Below are 20,163 nucleotides of genomic sequence, written 5' to 3' on the forward strand. Positions count from 1 at the left end.
TGGAAGGTAAAGAATCACCTTGGGTGGTTTTATTTGTTTGTTTAATGCTCTCTCATGTAGGGTTTGACTTCTTAGTTGGACCACTTGGCTTCAATTACACAAAGGCATTTTCTCTTAAAACCAGATCAGATCATTAGAATATCCTGAAGAAAAAAACCAAAGTGACTTATATTTTAGAGTTGCTTGCAAAATAAATAAAAACCAAGTATTCTTTTAGCAGACCATGTTGCGATCCCAGATGCTTGTGTGTTGGAAATTCATACGGAAGCTTAAGTCTGTCTCCTGTACTGCAGACATGATTCTTGTGAATTTTACTGCCAGTATGACAGGTAATGGTGAAAGCAGCAGAGAGAACAATCAGGAGAAGGAGGATGCTTCTGACTTTGCTTCTTTAAGGTACATTGTTCATCAAACAAGCAAGGGGAAAAAAGTTTTGGGTTATTAATATTTAACAACAGTTGTTACTGTTTAATGTCTTTGGGCAGAGGTGCAAATCCTATGGTACTGTAGATGTCACTTCAGTTTTTAAATACAGTAGTCAGTCAAGTGGAGTTCTTAAAAAACATCTTTGCTACACTTGTGCTGGCAAGTTGCAAACACCAATCATTAAACAACTGCCTCTCTCTTGTGGCAGTTCATTCGTATCACCTAGTCCAGATGCTAGCATGACTGTCCACGCTGGTGGCTGATTTGACGCTGCAGCGTTTCTTCACAATCATGTTGATGTATGCTTTCATGATCTTTATTATCTCACCCACCTAGAGAGAGAACACAATAACAGACGATAAGCACATTAAAAACCCAATTCCATTGAGGCATACCAGACATGTTGCAGAAAAAGATTCCCCTTGTCCAAAGTCATGACACTATAAATTCTGCATGTAATACTAAATGTCAATGTGGCAGTAAGGAAAGAAATGCTTGACAAGTTTGTGCTCTGTTGTAGCAACATTTAAAAGGCTTGTAGCTCAAAATAAAGCAACTTTAATGCTACTCAACTTTTTTTTTTTTTTTTTTTTGAGTTTGTGAACTCCCCATTCATATACTGGAAGGGAATGAAAAACCAAGCACACTCATGAGCACCCAAAATTCCCAGTGCATTGGAAGACCATTCAACCTCCTTCACTTGCTAACCAGCATCTTTTTTTTTTTCTGTTTATCCCTGTATTCAAGAAGAGGCACCATGGCACTTTAGGCTTAAGCTCCCTTCATCTTTTTCATTAGCTGTCCAGTCCATTCAGCAAGAGTTCTTGCATATAAACTTGTCTAGTCCTTGGAAATTAGAGCTTTACTGAAGTGCCAGTAAAACTGCACAAACAACAAGTCTTGCGCTTTTATATACCTGGGATGTTTCAAAGAACATTTCTCTCTCATCCACTGTAATTTTGAAGGTGTTAGGCTGTGGTGCTCCGAAGAAAACAATGTGCTCATACTGGAAAGTTTCTAGTGGTTTAGGATCCCCTCGTTTGTAGACAGACACATTCTCTGTGCTGACTCCAAGCCAAAGATCATTTGGAAATCCACCCTCCTTGCACTGCAGAAACAGAAACATGAACTTTTGCATAAATGCAGTGGAGGATCATCTTTGATTCAAGGAAAAGCCCTCCATTTCTGGCTCCCATACCACATTTCAACTCTTTACCCCAATAAAAAAACTAGGATGTCTGCAGAAGGAAACTTGTAGGCACTTCTGCTGCAAAGATTTAGAGGTGACATGGCTGTGAGTCAAATACTAGTTGAGTAACAAATAATTGTAATACCTGATAGCTTTCGTCAGATTTTAAAGTGACTTAGGAAGGCAATATTCCACTTACTATTTTACAGATAATATAGTGAGTGCAAGCAACTTCCCATGGTAATCCACCTAGGCAGCAACAAAACTGATAAAACTGGAACTGTGGATTCCTACTCTAGCAGGCTAAGCACAGTGGTCTAAGTGACCCAGTCTGAGCAGTTTCTGTTGTACTGCTGCAGAACAGGATTGCACTTTTTGTCAGTAAGAACAACAGAGCTTCATTTTACTTTTGATTTCACTAGCCGCCACCTTCTTAAGCCCTCAAAAATTTCCCCCAATTCTATTGCTCTTCTAAGGAAGTGGGAATCCATTGTCTCCCTCCATTTACCAGGACGCACCAGCTTGCTTGCTCTGTGCTCTCTGTGTCACACCTCTTTGGGTATGTGGTACTGCAGGCTTACCCTAAGCTTGCCAAGGTAAAATGCAGCCAGTTCCTGAAATTCCCTTCTGCTGCTGAGCAATGTAATACACACAGCGGTATCTGTTCTCCAGACTGATGCCTCTCCTTGGCAGTAGTTACATGAATTTATACATTACTCACCTCAACATCAAATAGGGTTGACCCGTAACCTGGCCACTCCTTTACAATGGACATGTATTTCACCATGGCCTGATGCTGAGAGAGTCCCTGCAGCTTGGTCCATTTCTGTGCTATGCTTGCCCGAGCAGCTGAAAGCTCTTCCTTTACCCACATCTCCATCATCTGCTCCTCTTCTACCTTCTGCTTCTTTACAGAGCCTGTCTTGAAGCTACGCTTCAATGTCCCTTCAAGGAAGCTGGTCCGTCTCCTCTCCAGAGTGTGACTAGTAGTGCCGCTGCTCTTTGTTGAGTGAAGTATTTTGGATTTTAGTCTGTTAACTGGGTAGATTCCATCAAGGGTCCAACTTATTTTAGAATAATCTCCATGAAGATACTGCAGCCGAAGAGCTGCTAGGCGTTGCAGAGTGTCCTCTGGTGCAGGAAAATGACCATCTATGAGGCTTTCATGAGCCTACAAACAAACAAAAAGTCCCCCAAACTCATTAGAAAGCAGAAGCACACTTTATTCACAGCTGGGTCCATGTACAGATTCCTATGGCATCTGCCCATCCCAGCAGAAAAACCAATCCCAGCAGGAAAGACACAATTCAGGAGGTCAGAGCAGACATTACAATAAAGAAGTCAAAGTCTGCAACTGGTTGATGTCGGGGGAACACCTCTTTCTGCAAGCCTGGACAGGTCAGAGATCTCTGAGGGGGTCCTATCCTCTACTGAAAGTCTTACAATGAGGACTTTTTATGTCTGGAACAGATGGGAGAGACCAGAATTGAGGCAATTTGGTTTGTGCTGCACCAGGTACAGCTCCTGTGTAGAGATTATATTCAACAACAGGGAGTTAGGTATAATAAACTCATGACTCTTAACCTCAGTCTCATTGCACACCAGCACCTCCCACTTCCTCCTCTTTCACCTGATGTCTCCCCCAGTCTTCTTGCCTCCCCTCTGGCCCTTTTTCTGTGAAATATACTTATGGGGTTTTTTTTGCTACATCCATCTAATATCTGGATAACAACATCTACTTTCCTGCTGTTACTTCTCTTCCACCACTCTTTGCCAGTGAAAGCTGTGTAGACTGAAAGCCTTGTCAACAGGGAGCTTGGTACAACTCAGTTTCCACAGAGTACCACGATGTCTCGTTCCTGACCATTTCCTAGACATTCTGTAGTTAACAATACTTAATCTTCATTTCAAGAGAGCAATCTTAGGGAACCGTTGTCTGTGACATATATGCCATCCATTTGACTATAAGCAAGTTTCGGTCTTCATGACACTGACCCCCTTTAACACATATTAATTAATTTTCAACAGCTATAATTTTCTGAGGCAAGATCAAAGTGTTCATTAGAAGTAATAAAGATGGGACGAATCACACAACTGGGTACTCCAGTCAGTTTAGTTTTGCATCCCTAATTGCAAGGTTATTTCACACCAGTGTGACCTCTGGACTAACCAGCATCATTGTGCTATGGAGTATGGTGACTTTAAAAAAGATTACTTAGCAGACTAATATTGTCAACTACATTCTCTTTCCCTTTTTCTGTAGTACTCTTCTAGTACCTCTCTGTTAATCAAAAGAAATAGCCCAAAAGATAGGTTTTTTTAGTCAATTCCTATAACACCACAAGGATGTGCTGTTTTTGTAAGCTGATATGCAGATAGCTAGATTTTCTAGTTTTCCTTATACCTTTGTTCTGCAAGCAGCTACTTCTAATGATTCTTCTTGAATCATTATCCAAATTTCTATAGCTTTTAAAATTAAAGATAAATTTTAAAAGCATTTTATTATCATTGGTCTTCCAGTTTTTTGAAGCCCTTGTTCATTTTTCTTGCTTTTCTTCTAATACTTCTATTCCATAGAGAGCTTTGGAGTGTATCTGCTTGGTAGATTCCAGGCAAAAATTCAACACACTAAATTCTTCTGTTCCAACCAGCATTCCCACTTCCAATGCAAAGGTCAGCCAGCTTTCTGTATACTCTTGTGTGCTTCTGCCACCCTGAAAACCAAATCATTCCCCCAGAGCGAGCTTACCTGCTCAAACATGAAGGCAAACTCCACCCCATCTTTGGGAACATTCTCAATATCCAAGAAGCAATAAAGCTTAAAATACAGCTGCCACTGTCCTTCCTCCTCTTCTTCTTCAGAGCCAGCAAGTCTGTAAGATAGGAAAGAGAATGAGAGAGGAAAAAACCAGTAACCAGAAGCACTACGGTACTGGGATATCCACAGTGCAACTCACAATATGAAGGTATCCCTGGATTTCTGAAACAGAGAGCATAGAGAACTACCTAATTTACCAGAACAATCTCGGTACAGCAGACTTTTCTGGTAACTTCCATTTTTTCCTCTGAGTCACATGAAATTTTGATTCAGAAGGACCCGAAGTTCTTATCAGATATACTTGATCAAAAAATTAGATCAATGGTTCTAGATAAATGCAAGAGTTGGGGGCAGGACACAAAGTATCCCTCATTTTCAAGATACTGTTTCCATGTAATCTTGTGACTGTGAAAAGCATCAGCCTTGCATCCATTTGGAACAATTTTATTTTTATCTTTAGAACAGATATAAAATAGACAAAGGCATTGCCAGCTTCTTTTACAATTTATTGCTTTCTTTGTATGTCTGGCCACAAAATCAGTCCACAGTAAGAAATTAGAGCTGCATTTCTATGCCCAAATCTTTGCTCTCTCTTCTGATATAGCTATTATGATGTAAACTGACAAGATCATTATCAGACTGAAGCAAACCTTCCCTGAGCTCTGCTAGTAAAACATTACTGCGTGATAAAGGCACTACTAATTTTGTCCTGACAAGCCTGATAAAGAATGCTTCTTTGTCACCAAAATAGATGTGAACATGGTTTTCCACACAGTGAGAAAGAGCACTTAAACCTTACCAAAGTTCAAACCAGAGTGAACAGTTGAATCACTGCAGCTGCTTTGGATAGAACTACCTGACTGTACTATCACTTAACCCAGTGTTACATCCAACTAGGAGTTCAAGGTTTTATGAAACATTCTTCTACCTCTCAAACTTGGCCAAGATATCAGCCACAATCACCCGACTCTCAACAGCACGGTCCACCTGCTGATTATGTTCAAAGAGCGCAAACATATTACGGCTGTCCTCCATTGCTAAACCTCGGATCAGCTTTTCAACCACCTGCAAAGTCAGAGAGACATCACACAGTAGGTATTACAAACACTTTCACAACAAAGAATCAGTACCTTTTCAGGACACTCATCACTTCATAGACCTCCATCACATTTCTCCCTTAGTTATCTCATTTTCAGATTAAAGAATTCTAAGCCTAAAAGATCATTCCCTGCAAGGAAGTCATTACTTATATTTGATCATCCTCACTGTTCTCAGAACCTTTTCAATCTCCACTACCCTTTTGAAGATGGGGGAATTAGAGCTCTGCACAAGATACAGGCATATAATGGATTTAGCGGTCATGATGATATTCTCAGTTCCTCTAGTAACAATTCCATTCTTTACTACTATTTTTACCTCTGTTTAGCACTAATGTTTTCACAGATATGCCTACTATAACCTGGAATCTTGCTTCTGACCTGCTAATGATTAAGTTACAGGTAGAACATCCCTTCTAGAAGGATTACATTATGAACTGGAATTTCAACTTGTCCAGAAAACTCTGTTTAGCAAGTCTTCAGAATTATTACCTTTCCAATGGGCAGAACACCAAAAGTGTTTAGATTTTGCAAAACAATTGTTAAGTGATATTCTACAACCTGGGCGTAGGCCTTGCATAATTCTGAACCTGCAGAATAAGCTGAGCTTTCCCTACAGACTTTGTGGATACAGCAAAAAAATTGTAATTTAAAAAAAACCCCAACGAGAAATTGGAGATGAATGGGAAAAAGGAGTCCCTTCAACACACCCAGCATCCAGACACAGAGATGTGCTTACATCTGGTTAATGCTACTAATGCATTACCTCCCCAGCACTTGTGTGTGAATTGATGGTTATTTTACAGGAGCCACCGCCATGGCAGTACACTGTTGTCGTCATTTCTTCACGCGTGAGAAGAGCCTGTATTTCCTCCTGTGAGGGCACAAACTCCCTCGTCTTTGTTCTCTTCAGGGAATCACTTATAAATTGCGCATACCTGTCTATTTCTGAGCCTGGAAAGAGGTCTTTTACCCTAATTGTAAAGAGAAGCAATAAAACCCATTACACAGTGAACCAGAAAGCACGCACGCTACCATGTAACTTGGACTACTGTACGTAAAAAGTTCAGTAGAGATAGTGATGTCAAGTGTGACCACAGGAAGAATGAGCCCGCTTATTTCCTAAACCATACAACCTGCTTTTACTAGTCATTCCAAAGTCACTTCAGTGACATTTCTCAGCAACGTATGAAATAAGCAGTTCAACCTTTCAGTTTAGTACCAGCTGAAGATAGGATTGACTATCTCAATTTGCAAAATTGAGATTAAAAACTATGAAATCAAATGTAAGCTTTTTTTCATTTATTCTTAATTGGTTTTTAATTTGCTGGCTGTGCTTGAGCCACTTTTATAGTATTTTTCAGAATCAAGAAGATAGAAAGTAGATGCTTGTACATGGTTCTCTTCCCTCCAAGGCCAGCAGTTCTAAGTATAACATTATCTGCAACTCCAGTGATAAAAACATGAAATGGCAACATGGAGTATTCCTCAGCATCTCTTGGAGTCAGGCTGTTTGGTGTATTGGCACAAATTTCACCTCACTCTTTCCTAGCTTGGAAGAAATCAAATAGATTTTACCAATCTTTCTCATCATTAATGAATGGAGCGAGGCTACATGGCTGTAGCTCAGCCCCAGTGCACACTGCTTTGGAAAGCTGCATTAGAAGCCGAAGATGAATTGGGAAGAAATGTTAAGCGATTTACTTCATGAAAACTGGAAGTTAAAGCAGATTAGAAATACAAATTGTAAGCATTACGTGCTTAGTTAAACAAACAAATATTGAAAAATCATAAATTGGATTTACAGTACATCTACTACTCCACAGTATACATTTTGCCTGTGGCAGCTGTAAGGTAGTACATATCTCAATGTATATGAAAGTATGGTCCTCACTTTTCCTGCAAGTTGAGAATGTTTATGTGGACATTAGTAAGCAGTAGGTCATCAGCTGTAAATCCACTTTAACACAATCTCACAGTATTCTGTTTGGGTAGCCTTACTTTCCACATCCTTTCGACACAACAGATGGGTGTCAAGGCGGGAGTTTGAATACAACAAAACAACTGGTAGGAAGAATTCCACACAAAGGTAGGACGCGCACCACAGGAAGATGTTTGCACAGGAGAGTGAGACAGCTAACTACAACATGCAGTAGAAGATAAGCAGAGAGAAAGGAAACAGGCTGCATATGAAAAGGACTGTACCTTCTAAGGTGGAACTTGAGGTAGCGCAGGATCCCTCTACTGGGCAGGAAAGTGCAGCTCATGCATGACATCAGCTGCCAGTGGTGCAGGTTGCCAGTACTGTTGGGATGCGGCATGTGATTAGTTTGTTTGATGAGCTGACAGTACACTTCATCACGAAGGGGCTTTAAATCATGGCAGGTCTGCAGAATGCCTTGGATAATGGGTATGGGGTCAGACACTGTCTCGATTTCCTGAAGGGAGTTAAAGATCTTCACTGCTTCATCCTGTAAGCTGCTGTAACCCTTCTCTTGTTGCACTGGGGAATGATCACAAAGGTGACAAGAGATGAGCATCTCCCTCATTTTCTACTGGCCCAGCAACACTACAAGCAACTGTACTGGTCTGTCACAGAAGAACAGCAACCTGAGCATTAGCTCATCTCCTAAACTTAAATTTATACTCAAAATTCATTAATGCTTCCCCTTTAAATGTGCAAATGCAGTTTTAATTAGGATTTGCCAACATCTAACTTGTCACCACTGCAAATCCATTTTTGGATATACTGTGCAGAAAAGCAAAGTAATGTTTTTAAGGGAAACTAGCACGGAAATCTAGTTCTGGCTTCAGTGTCTGCAGATGAGGTGCCAAAAGGTGTCTGTCGGCACCTCATCTGCACGCAGGTGAAGGGGTGGCAAAAAGTCATCTCTGTGTAAACTGTCTCCTCACCTGAAAGCAGCTATAAAGCAGAGGGTCACTAATGCAGTTAAGGCTTTAGGTGCCTGAATGCAGACACCAAAGCCTGGCTTGTGTACTTCCAAAATTCTGTGTTGTGCCCGTATTAGCTTTGACCCCTGAGCCAACACAGAATTTTGGCAAATTGCTGTACCGCAGATGCAGCTTTTACCTATTGTTTAGATTTAAAATGCCTACACCAAAACTGGTTAAGTTTTTTAAGCCCCTGAACATCTGCTTTGAATTGCTTAGAAGTATGTGATACCACCATACTGCAGCAGGCTTTCATCCTCCTTTGCAAATTTCTGTGGCTGTAGGTCCTTCTGAATCTCCTATACAGCCATTGCTTCCTCAGTAGCCATGCATCAATTGTACAATACAAATACACAGCCCTGTAGCAATAAGTTCCACAGTGTAAGCACTTGCTCTGTAATTTTTCTGTATTTCAGAATTTATTTTTTCTGTGCTTTTAATCTGCCACTTAATTTGATCCTTGTATCATGAGAGACAGTGAGCAGTTACTCCCCTTTCACTTTCTCCATGACAGCCCTCTAGCCCTAAAAACTTCTTTTTGAGGCTGATGAGTCCTGCTCTATTTAGTCTCTTAATTGTAGGCAAGTCTTTCTATGCCTTTGATCATGTTTGGGTAGGTTGTTACTTCTGTATCTTTGTTAAGATATTGCATCCCCTATTCAAGATGCAGGTGCATCATAAATCAAAACAGCCACAAAAAGACTTTCTTTTTCCTTTTCTAAGCTTTCAAAACCTTGCATTAGCTGTTTTGTTTCTGTGCTCAGCACAAGAGTTGACATTTTCATAAGGTTATGTAAATTTGCATTCGCTTTCCTAAGCAGAACTAGATCACTACCTATATGGCAGACTGTTTTTCCCGTATACATTGCTTTGCATAGCCACATGGAAATTAATTTCTGAAAAGACTTTGTGACCCAGTCACTCCGCGTTAGAGATTCTTCTATAGGTGTTCAGCAGCACCTTTCAGTTTTAGTATGCCAAACAGTCTGGAATCATCAGAAAATCACTTCAGTTTTCTGATGGCCTATCAAACAGTCTAGCTCTTTCATGTTCCTGAAGAATTTGAAGACAGGATTCATTTAGCATGGTTTTACAGCAGCTTCTGTATGAATACTATCACACTGCCAGTTGCATGGTGTAATCCTGTCGTAGGATTTCCACTGGAGCCATTTGCAACCTAGTTGCGGCTCAAGGATGACAGGCTGCACATCCCCTGGATGGATGATAAACTATCTGCCCCCGTTTACTTTAAGATTCAGTGTTCCTAAGATACAAGGCAGTGGACACAGAATACATTCCAGGTAGAGAAAGGGACTGCTCCCTCTGAGCCCTGTGGGCTACGCTGCCCCAACTGGACTTCACCTGCATAGAGAGAGCTTACAGACCACTTTTGTAGTGCTCAGGTTCCACACTGATCCTCAAAATGTGAGCAGATTCTGTCACATGGATAAAATACTTACAGTTAACACTAACATCTCCATACGGTAGTGGGAGCAATGGGGAATGCAAGGGGTGCTGGGTGTATCGCAAGATTGGGTTCCTCCTATATGTCTGTTCCACTACTTCAAAGTTTGTGCTGTTTTCCTGGGAAAGGGGGAAAAAAAAAAAAAAAAAAAAAAAATTATCATCAAATGGGGATAGTTCTTTGCGGGATGTCCTTATACATTTATTTCAAGCTCAGCCACCTTTAAGTTTCTGGAGGTCCATGGAGGGAATAGGTGACCAAAGCATAATTTACATATAAAAATTACTCTGTACATTATTTCTGAAAATTAAACATAAGAATAGCCATGCTGGGTCATACCAAAGGTCACCAAGCACAGGATCTTGACTTCAAATGTGGCGTGCGGCTGATACCTAATGCAGGCATGTAACATTTATGGCATGATTCCTCCCTTGTATATCCTTCAAGCTTTCAACACTAAACGGTTAATGGACTTTCTTGACCACAGATGCACGATGTTCAGTATGCAATAATAAGCCTGTCTTTCCTGAATTTGGCTGGTTATACTACATGTGTTTACAGAACAGACAACCAAAATGCACACGGTGTTCAAAATCTGGGCCTGTCACTATCATACACATCGGCGTCACATTCTTCCATGTTTTGTCCTATATTCCTTCCTTAACAATACTTAATGTTCCATTTGTCCTTGAACCCTGAGCTGAAGTTTTGTGAGATTCTCCACAGTCACTTCCAGCTCTTTCTTCCTGAATAGTTACTATCTAATTGCATCTAGTTTAGAGCTCATCTCAATGTATATATTTACATATCCATTTCTTCTGAAATATGCTTTAGTGTGTCTTCTAATATGATTCTACGTTTAATTTGCCACAGTTTCTGGAAAGAAGCCTTTTCAAAAATTACTCCTACTAGAGTGGCACAATTTCTGCTCTTTAGAAGGACATTTTCTTTCCACCCTTTACTCTGCTATTTAACCACACAAGCTTAAGGTATGAAGAGGACTCCAGGGTACAGCAAAGTCACATGGCTGGTAGGAAAGGAAATTTTTATATTTGAGTCTGGAGGATGCTTAGGAGAGGAAAGGATGAAGCAGGATTTTGCAAATACTGGATTGCATAATCCTGCATGAAGTTTGTAATTGCACACAGTTGTAGCCTAGACTTATGCAGATCAGTTAACATATTAATTAAAAAAAAAATTCATGTAAGATTTGATTATTCAGTTGTACAGTCATTTAGGTTTCTTTTCTCTTTTTTTTTCTTCTTTTTTTTGTCCCCCTAAGACAGCAAACCCGTTTCTTGCCACATTCTCAGCAATGACTGGGTAAGGCCAGTGGTGAGCTGGCTGCTTCCAACTCACTTGGGAATTAGCATGATGCCACCTACCCTGATGTCACGAATGAGTTGCTGTGTAGGTGTTTCTATGGGAACTTTGCTGTCAATGACACCTTGAATGGCAGAGGCCCAGCGCATAGCTTCATTCAACAGCTTTGTGTACAGTCTGTAGGAGTGCTTTCGCCCATGGACGATGATGTTCCAATAGCCTGTGGAGAAACAAAGAAGCTGGAAAGTGAAACTTGCTTCCATGTTAGGTAGTTGACTGGAGGTTAGCAAATGTGACACCCATCTACGAGAAGGGCCAGAAGGAGGATCTGGGGCACTACAGGCCTGTCAGCCTGACCTCAGTGCCAGGGAAGGTTATGGAGCAGATCATCTTGAGTGCCATCACATGGCACGTACAGGACAAGCAGGGGATCAGGCCCAGTCAGCATGGGTTTATGAAAGGCAGGTCCTGCTTGACTAACCCGATCTCCTTCTATGACAAGGTGACCCACTCGGTGGATGAGGGAAAGACTGTGAGTGCCTAGACTTACCTACCTAGACTTTAGTAAAGCCTTTGACACTGTTTCCCACAGCATTCTCCTGGAGAAACTGGCTGCTCATGGCTTGGATGGGTGTACTCTTTGCTGGATAAAAAACTGGCTGGATGGCCAGGCCCAAAGAGCAGTGGTGAATGGAGTTAAATCCAGTTGGTGGCTGGTCAAAAGTGGTGTTCCCCAGGGCTCAGTATTGGGGCCAGTTCTTTTAATATCTTTATCAACAATCTGGAGGAGGGGGATCGAGTACACCTGCAGTAAAAGTTTGTAAATGACACCAAGCTGGGTGGGAGTGTTGATCTGCTTGAGGGTAGGAAGGCTCTACAGAGGGATCTGGACAGGCTGGATTGATGGGCTGAGGCCAATTATATGAGGTTCAACAAGGCCAAGTGCCGGGTCCTGCACTTGGGTCACAGCAACCCCATGCGGCGCTACAGGCTTGGGGAAGAGTGGCTGGAAAGCTGCCTGGAGGGAAAGGATCTGAGGGTGTTGGTCAACAGCTGGCTGAACATGAGCCAGCAGTGTGCCCAACTGGCCAAGAAGGCCAACGGCATCCTGGCTCGTATCAGCAATAGTGTGGCCAGCAGGACTAGGGAAGTGATCATCCCCCTGTACTTGGCACTGGTAAGGCCACACCTCGGATACTGAGCTGTGTTCAGTTTTGGGCCCCTCACTGCAACAAAGACATTGAGGTGCTGGAGCATGTCCAAAGAAGAACTGGTGAAGGGTCTAGAGCACAAGTCTTATGAGGAGCAGCTGAGGGAACTGGGGTTGTTTAGCCTGGAGAAAAGGAGGCTGAGGGGAGACCTTATCGCTCTCTACAACTACCTGAAAGGAGGTTGTAGCAAGGTGGGTGTCAGTCTCTTCTCCTAAGCAACAAGAGATAGGACGAGAGGACATGGCCTGAAGTTGCACCAGGGGAGGTTTAGATTGGATATTAGGAAAAACTTCTTCACCAAAAGGGTTGTCAAGCATTGGAACAGGCTGCCCAGGGAAGTGGTGGAGTCACCATCCCTGGAGGTATTTAGAAGATGTGTAGATGTGGTGCTTAGGGACATGGTTTAGTGGTGGACTTGGCAGTGTTAGGTTAACGGCTGGACTTGATCTTAAAGGTCCATTCCAACCTAAATGATTTTATGATTCTCTTTTTGTCTGTAATGTGTGGCTGAGGAAAACCCTTGCTGCTTTGATAGCAACATATGGCATGTCTGGTTAAAATTCACTATATAAACATTAACATCCTCCATGCCCAAAACTTATTTATCAGCAGGAAGGTCCCAGTCCAGGTTTGGGTACACAGACAGCTTTCCAAGTTACAAGTATCTTGCAGTATAACATGAATACTTCCCTGCCAACCGGGCAGCTCACTTTCACAGACAGCATTTGGGCTACACTGTGTTATTAATCCCTCAGAAAATGACCACTCTACACACAGCACCCAGTCAGATTGCCAAATCAATGCTCACAACTTTTAAAAATAATGTGCTTGACATAAACTGAGAGAACATATCAGAGCAATGACAATTCACTCTGCTAAAGGCAGCCCTAGACATCTGCTGAGATCAAAAACATGGACAGTTTTCTCCGAGTGAGCAGAATAAATTTCCTCTCATCTCGCTTTACTAAATGCTTCCAGCCCTTTTTAAAAACATCCCACTACTCAAGCATCCAGTACTTCAAATCTTGTTCTAAGGTTTACCTTCTTTGTAAGGGGGATTCACCCTTCACCCCATAACCCAAGTTCCATCCCAAACTCAAAAGGCAAGCAATGGAGGATCACACCAGATCCTGCCTTCCCAGAACTGTGTCACGCTGCACAGAAAGCAAACACAGGCCCTCGTCATCTTTTGTTTCTAACAAGCAGAGTGATGCTACAAAAAAGTCTTACAGTGTATGCCATTGCTGTTTTATTTAAGAGAATAACATTGACCCCAGAGACAAATGTAGGTCATGCTACAAAGTGAGAGTTATTTATGGAGATGTACTCATAATTACAGTGTCAACTATAAGAACTCATAGCCCTTTCCCTATTTGGGAAAAACTTAGATAAACAGTGACACTACTCAGTAAAAAAACATCAGCACTGTGTATCTCTGTCAGGTGTGAGGGACTTACCCTCACTTGCACACTACTCTCTGGCCCTTTGCAAGTCTCTTACAGTTTCTGTGGGGAAAGATGTTTGCAGCCAGACACAGAGCCTCAGATAACATCAAGACTACCTTCTCAACATGACACATCATCACATTCCTGCACTATCCCCTCTTCATGCAACTTCACACGTGGAAAGTCTGCTCATTACTGCTTTCTTCCTCTTACCTGTGTCTTTGAAGACCCTCTCATCGGGCTGCACTACAGAGCAGAGGCTATTGAGCACAAGCGTGCCAAGCTTGGCAGCTGTGCGCTCGGATGACTTGTAGTAATCGAGCGCAGTGTTTGTCAGAACAAACCAGCGTTTCTTCATCTTCAGAGAGGACATCTTGTTGCTGCTCTGAACCTCTTTATGAAGCCAGCCTAGCACAAGAACACAAACATGTCAATGGTTTCTCCACCACAGCAATCCTGTCTCTTGCCTGGTGGCTCTCTAACTCTGAGACCAGAACTCCACCTCTCTGCAAAAGGGTCATGCTGGCACCTACCAGCTCTGCTTTACTGGCTATAGCAGTACCCTACACGGTCACTGTAAGAAATTAGCCCAAAATTTCCCACAGAGCTGTTCCATCCTTCAGCCCTATGCATTTTTTTTATCAGTGATCTGTGGTTTAGTTTGCCACCACCGTCAGGACATCCTCTATTCAGGATGCTTCCCTCACAAGTCACGAACATCTGAATAAATAATTTACAATTCATTCTTCCAAAGAGATGCCCAATGCCTGTCCAAACCTCGATGGAAGAGGTTTGGTGATACATGTCTTCTAGTAGAAGGATTTGTAAACATTACATGCATCTCTTACTCCCACAGTCAGGAAAAATAATTTCTCTCTCATTTTAGATATCTCACAAAACAAAAAAAGAAAATTCAATACTATAAAAGAAAAAATGACAGTCTGCGTTGCTAAAGCTGTCAAAAAGACAATTTTCTATTCAGAGCTGTAAAAAGCAATGTCCAACTACAAGGCAAAAAGTTCAAAGAATGTGGGACTGAGCCCAGAGGTTCCATATAAAGAAAAGATAAAGAGATAGACCTTCTAGAGTATATACCTTCATGGCTACACCACTCTCACACAGACATCTTACTGTGAAGTGCAGATCATACATTGACTTTGCAAAGGAGCATTCCTTTTTTTCTTTAACTTATGAACAATACGAGATAAAAGGAACTGTTGCCTTGCAATTAAGTATTTTGAATTTAAGGTACTCAAACTATTGTCTGATAATCTTGCTTTCCACAGATTGGATCAGGAGTGTCTTCATACATTTAAGACCATGTGATGAGCTGAAAGTGCTAAGGAAATTTAAAAATATCTGAGACAAATGGGAGAATATTTTGTAATATGGGTGTGATCACTACTCATGCATCAGCTCCTCCATCTCCAACTAAGCTCTAACTAGAGAAATAATATAAATCCTTTGCTCAGCCTCAGAGAATTATTCTCACCTCACTATGTCTACCGTAATCAGGTTAGTTTGTTTAGCTGAGGACAGCAGCAATCCCACAAAGATCTCTCTCCCTCCCTCTCTACATGACAGGTGTCAGAAGGAACAGAGCTTTCTGAAAACAAAAGCTGCAGTGTCATGTTATAGTCAGTCTAAGCCAGCTGCTCCTAAACAGCAGCCATGCTCCCTCCTATTCCCTGACGGCATTTGTGGGACATGTTGAAATAGGCTATGGAACTAATATCAGAAAACTAAACGTATAAAGTAGTACCTTTTTTTTTTTTTCCAGCTTTAGCTTTCTGAATCCACCTGACAGGGAATCAGGTAAGAGCCAGTGCCAGCACAACACAGGACGTGGCAAGCAGCAGGCAGGAAGGTGGAGAGAGGCAAAGAATGATTGGTTTTGGGGAGCAGCTAAACCTTAGATTGAATTAGCTGCAATCAAAGCTCCCTCTCAGATCATAAATGGAAGATGAGTTTTACATGTCGTAATTGCATGCATTTCCTTTTACCTCTCACAAGGAATTCCTGGCCATCAACCTTAGATTCGCCTTTTGGTTTCTGCAGCAGGGAGATCCAGTGATGCATCTCCTCAGGGGTGTCGCTGTTGCAGTGAATCACTCTATTTGCTGTGATGATCACAAAAGAATTTGGTCTGCCAGAAGATAAAAGCATTAAAATTGGTCATAACCATACAGATATCTCAACTTACAGCACACCCAAAGTCATGTCCTCTACCTTCCCATAAACAATGCAGAAAGATTCTCTGAATACAAACTACAAAGTGTAGAAACACTTAAGAGCATCTCCCGTGCAGTTGGTCTGCAAACTGATGAATGCAGAGACCAGATAAATGGAATTAAATATCTTTCAAGAGCTATTCCCAAAGACTAGAAAACGTTAACTAGCTAATGACCAGCTGTAAAATGTCCTGGGTTCATAAGCAAAGAAGTTTGTTCTACCCTCCGACTGGACTGAGCTAGTGCTAGTACCACTGGGCTGAGCTAGTACAGCCATTCTCCTCATAGCTATTAAAACCAGTGATGCAGTAGCAAACACAGGTCCCAGCAGGGTCAGCTAAAATGGGTTTGAGATTGGTTTTAAAAAGGATGAGCTCATCCTGACAAAACAGAGGAAAAACTGTTATGTTGCTCCTAGATTACTTTGTTCTTCTCTTGCAACAGACAAATGCGTCCTACCAAAAGAATAGTCACAATTCTGCACAGAATTGATGCTTTACAGAAAAATGGAAAAACAAAAATATGATCAGTTCCAAGAGGATAGACTCAGAAAGCTTTGAAAGCAAACATGGATTTCTATTACAAAACAGAGAAACTGAAAAGCAGAATGCAAGTATGAAGCAAAAGGTAAAGGTGCAAAATAAGCAACTGTCTGGCCACTGCATAAACCTATGGAAGATAAAAATAAGCTGCATAAAAACCTTGGTTGAAAAATAAGCATTCTCCTCAGAATTTGTTTAACGTTGATTCAAACATTGATACTCCAGAATAGTGTACCTCAGCAGATGCATGAACTAATTTTAACTGTTCAGCTTACTATTGGTGCCTAGTTTTTTACTGGTACACAGATTAACTATGAGAAGCCCAGGCTGAGAACTGGCTAAAACATTTTGATCAACGAAATCTTAGTTCGCTACCGAGATACGCATTTTCTAAACTAGTAACCCCAAAGTCCTGGCAACCTGTGTGAGAAAAAAAACAGACCACAGAGCTAAATAACTTAATAGCTAACATTTTACTTCAGCACTGTAGTAACAATCTTTGCCCTGGCTGAACCTGTTAACATTGTGGGAAATAATTAAATGTTAACGTAAAGTGATATGAAGTGTCCCGTAATCTCTCCTCTGAAACTAACCCAACTGTGAACTAAAGGTCTGTGCTTTGTTGCATTGCAAAGATATCAAAAGAGTACAGATTTCTAAATTCATCCATTATTCTTCCACAATGCTGTTTCTTTCCCCTAAATTTACATTAACGACTCAAAATTACTCTGTTGAAAAACTGGAAGTGCTGCTTTTGCTGGACATTTTTGTTCAGTGTTAATAATAGTTAAGACTATAATTTGACACTGAGATTATGCTGTTCCACTTTTAACAAGGAAACGAGAAACTTTCACTCAAAGAAAATACATGTGTCAACTTCATGTCTGTGAAGTGACATAGCTTGAAATGAAGACTTCAGTTATGTTTATTTGTGTGGAGATAAATTCTTATGAGTTTAAACAAATGCAAACCCCAAAGAAAACCTGGACCTACCCACAAAAATATGTTAGAGAGTTTCTGATCTAAGAGATGTACCTACCTATCAGGACTGTCTGAAGCACAGACATTGTCAATAAGCCCAACATCCAGAGTTCCCTGTACAGTGAGAAAGACACAGATAACAGAAATTGCTTCCATCTTAAATTACATTCTCCTTCATGAATAGGATTGGAACTGAAAACATTCTTCTGAATTCCAATAGCTTGAGTAGAAATGAACATATGAGAAAGGCATGAGTGAGTCATCTTTGCTCCCTAAACACCATGAGAAGATGTGCTCCACTGGACTGGAGGAAAAAGAGCTACAAATTTCCAGAGAGCATTATGAAGGTCTGAAATAACCTTTGCCAATATCCCAGTACTGGCAAAATACATAAATACACTGTTCTTCCCAACTGCCTATCTTCTGTTTGGAATAACTGTGACCCAGACTAGTCCCATAATCCCATCCAAAGCCATTTTATCTGCATGAGGCAGGCCCCCTCTTCCCCTCAAACCAGAGAGCTATTGGCGATTAAGCTGAGCCACCCACCACAACCACCATGTTCCCCACTGCTTACCCTCTTTCTACCACCTTTGCTGTTTCTTTATAATAATTGTCCAACTTTCTTATACTGCTCATGAATTATAGCACTGCATGTGCTGGAAAAACATGCACAAAATAGTTAAACACAGAGAGCTCTAAGCATGCCCACAGACTGGTTGCACAGTAACTCACCACAGCATTCTTTGGATTGGCCTGTTCATCTTGCATTTCCCTCAGCTGCTGCGCTGTAGCGCTGTGTACTCGGCTCAGGACATTAAACCAACCACTGGCAATCGAAACAGACTCAAAGTTAAGATTTGGGTAGTGAAACTAGCTCTAGAATATGACCAAGGAACCTGGAAAGCTGCCAGTGGGAAAATTTCTTCATTCACAATTTCCTGAGGACTATGCCACAAAATATCTCTTGGGCTGATCATACCAGAATCTAATGTCTTCCTTCCTCCCTATTTATCCATGAAAATTCTGTGCACGTTCTCCAACCCACTGACAGCTGCTCCCGCAAAATCCAGTTTTCTACTTGCTATTCAAGGAACTGTAAGCAGGCAGTGGCCTTACCAGGGAGCACATGTCAGCAAACTGAGAAGAGCATACAGCAGTTGTAAAGACGGAGTCAGTTGGGAATCTTCCTGGACTAGAGTCCTAGAGACACCTGGGAGCCTTCTTAGCTAGTCTCTCTGATCTGCTCATAAACTTGAAAGTCATATGGCTGTCAATTAATCATGAGGTTTTTTACAGGTTAATTTGGAGTTAAGTTATTTGGCTGTGAAAGGGCTTCTCATTACAGACATATCTGGAGGCTAATCTCTGTTGCAGAACAAGCAGATTCTTATCTGCAGCTTCCAGTGAGATCAGCAAACATCTAGACTTCATGGAGGATTCTCAGATTGGATACTCTGTGACATCTGCTCATCTACCCTTTGCTAGTGCAAGTGTTGGTGCTTTCTCCTCCCTCAGAACAGAGACTGATATGGCATTGACAGAGGCAACATTTGGTTTACACTTGTCCTAGCAATTCTGCAATGTTATCTTAGGGCATGCCTATTCCAGTTGTGGAAGTTCTGGGTTAAGAGGTTACTGTTTCTTCAGCTACTGTCCCTTGAATTTGCCTGTTTCTTGTTCATGTGGCTGTTCTTTAGTCTATTTGTCTATTTCTGTCAATTTGTGTCCAAACACCTTCCCCTTTCCTCTCCCTACACCCAAATGAAATAACAGACCCTAAATAACTTCACAGTATCAGACTGAAGTAGATCAGAGAAACACTTACACTGGCTGGGCTGAGAAAGCAGAAGCCTTGGTAAGAATGGGAAAAGTGGGAACACATGAGCAGCTAGGGACAGTAACCTCTTAACCTGGCTTTGCATAGCCAGAACAGGTTGTCCAACCTGCCCTTAAACAACTGATTCCCACTGCCTGGCCAGGACGCCCAGAAGGAAGGACATGAGTCATTTGTTTGTTTTGCACTGGGAAGACTTTATCAGATGACACTACAGACTCTGATAAGCTGCAGCCTTTTCTCTGTCTCCTGGATAAAACCCAGCTGCTCTTGCAATCATTTACAGACAACATGAATAGACTTTTTGTTTGATTCAAGATTCCATTTAATAAATAAATCAGCTATTAGATGTTCCAGTTTATATTAAGGTTTTGTGTGTCTCCTGAAGTAACCCTTGAATTCAGCTTGCTCACAGCCACATAAGAAGGTGGCAGTCCTGTGACTGATAGGCTGAACAACCATCTCAGTAGCTGCAATAGGGAGTCCCCAGAGTAGGTGTGGTACCTCCCAATAAACACAAAATGGCACTCTGGAACAAATCCCCTCTTTTCTCCAGCAAAAGGGAGGCGATTATGTTTCCCACGCTCTCCCGTGAGTAGTTGTGTCAGACCTGAACTGAATGAATAAACCTAACAGAACTCCCTCT

At 41.5% G+C, this 20,163-nt stretch overlaps 1 protein-coding gene across 1 annotated transcript in view; it reads right to left on the reverse strand.

The window, feature by feature from the left end:
• Nucleotides 1–372: 372 nt before the first annotated feature.
• LOC104833043 (unconventional myosin-X-like) overlaps nucleotides 373–20,163 on the reverse strand; it is a 103,841-nt gene continuing 84,050 nt past the window's right edge. Inside the window, exons 28-40 of the mRNA XM_010569553.1 lie at nucleotides 18,416–18,509; nucleotides 17,739–17,794; nucleotides 15,930–16,072; nucleotides 14,140–14,334; nucleotides 11,333–11,490; nucleotides 9,943–10,066; nucleotides 7,736–8,033; nucleotides 6,297–6,504; nucleotides 5,362–5,498; nucleotides 4,365–4,488; nucleotides 2,337–2,786; nucleotides 1,343–1,534; nucleotides 373–758 (exon numbers count right to left, since the gene is read on the reverse strand). Coding sequence (XP_010567855.1) covers nucleotides 645–758; nucleotides 1,343–1,534; nucleotides 2,337–2,786; nucleotides 4,365–4,488; nucleotides 5,362–5,498; nucleotides 6,297–6,504; nucleotides 7,736–8,033; nucleotides 9,943–10,066; nucleotides 11,333–11,490; nucleotides 14,140–14,334; nucleotides 15,930–16,072; nucleotides 17,739–17,794; nucleotides 18,416–18,509 — 2,293 coding nt within the window. The 3' untranslated portion in view covers nucleotides 373–644. The remainder of the gene's footprint in view (nucleotides 759–1,342; nucleotides 1,535–2,336; nucleotides 2,787–4,364; nucleotides 4,489–5,361; nucleotides 5,499–6,296; nucleotides 6,505–7,735; nucleotides 8,034–9,942; nucleotides 10,067–11,332; nucleotides 11,491–14,139; nucleotides 14,335–15,929; nucleotides 16,073–17,738; nucleotides 17,795–18,415; nucleotides 18,510–20,163) is intronic.

Source organism: Haliaeetus leucocephalus, unplaced genomic scaffold, assembly GCF_000737465.1.
Source record: "Haliaeetus leucocephalus isolate CR32 unplaced genomic scaffold, Haliaeetus_leucocephalus-4.0 Scaffold1, whole genome shotgun sequence".
In the NCBI taxonomy this organism is placed as follows: domain Eukaryota; kingdom Metazoa; phylum Chordata; class Aves; order Accipitriformes; family Accipitridae; genus Haliaeetus; species Haliaeetus leucocephalus.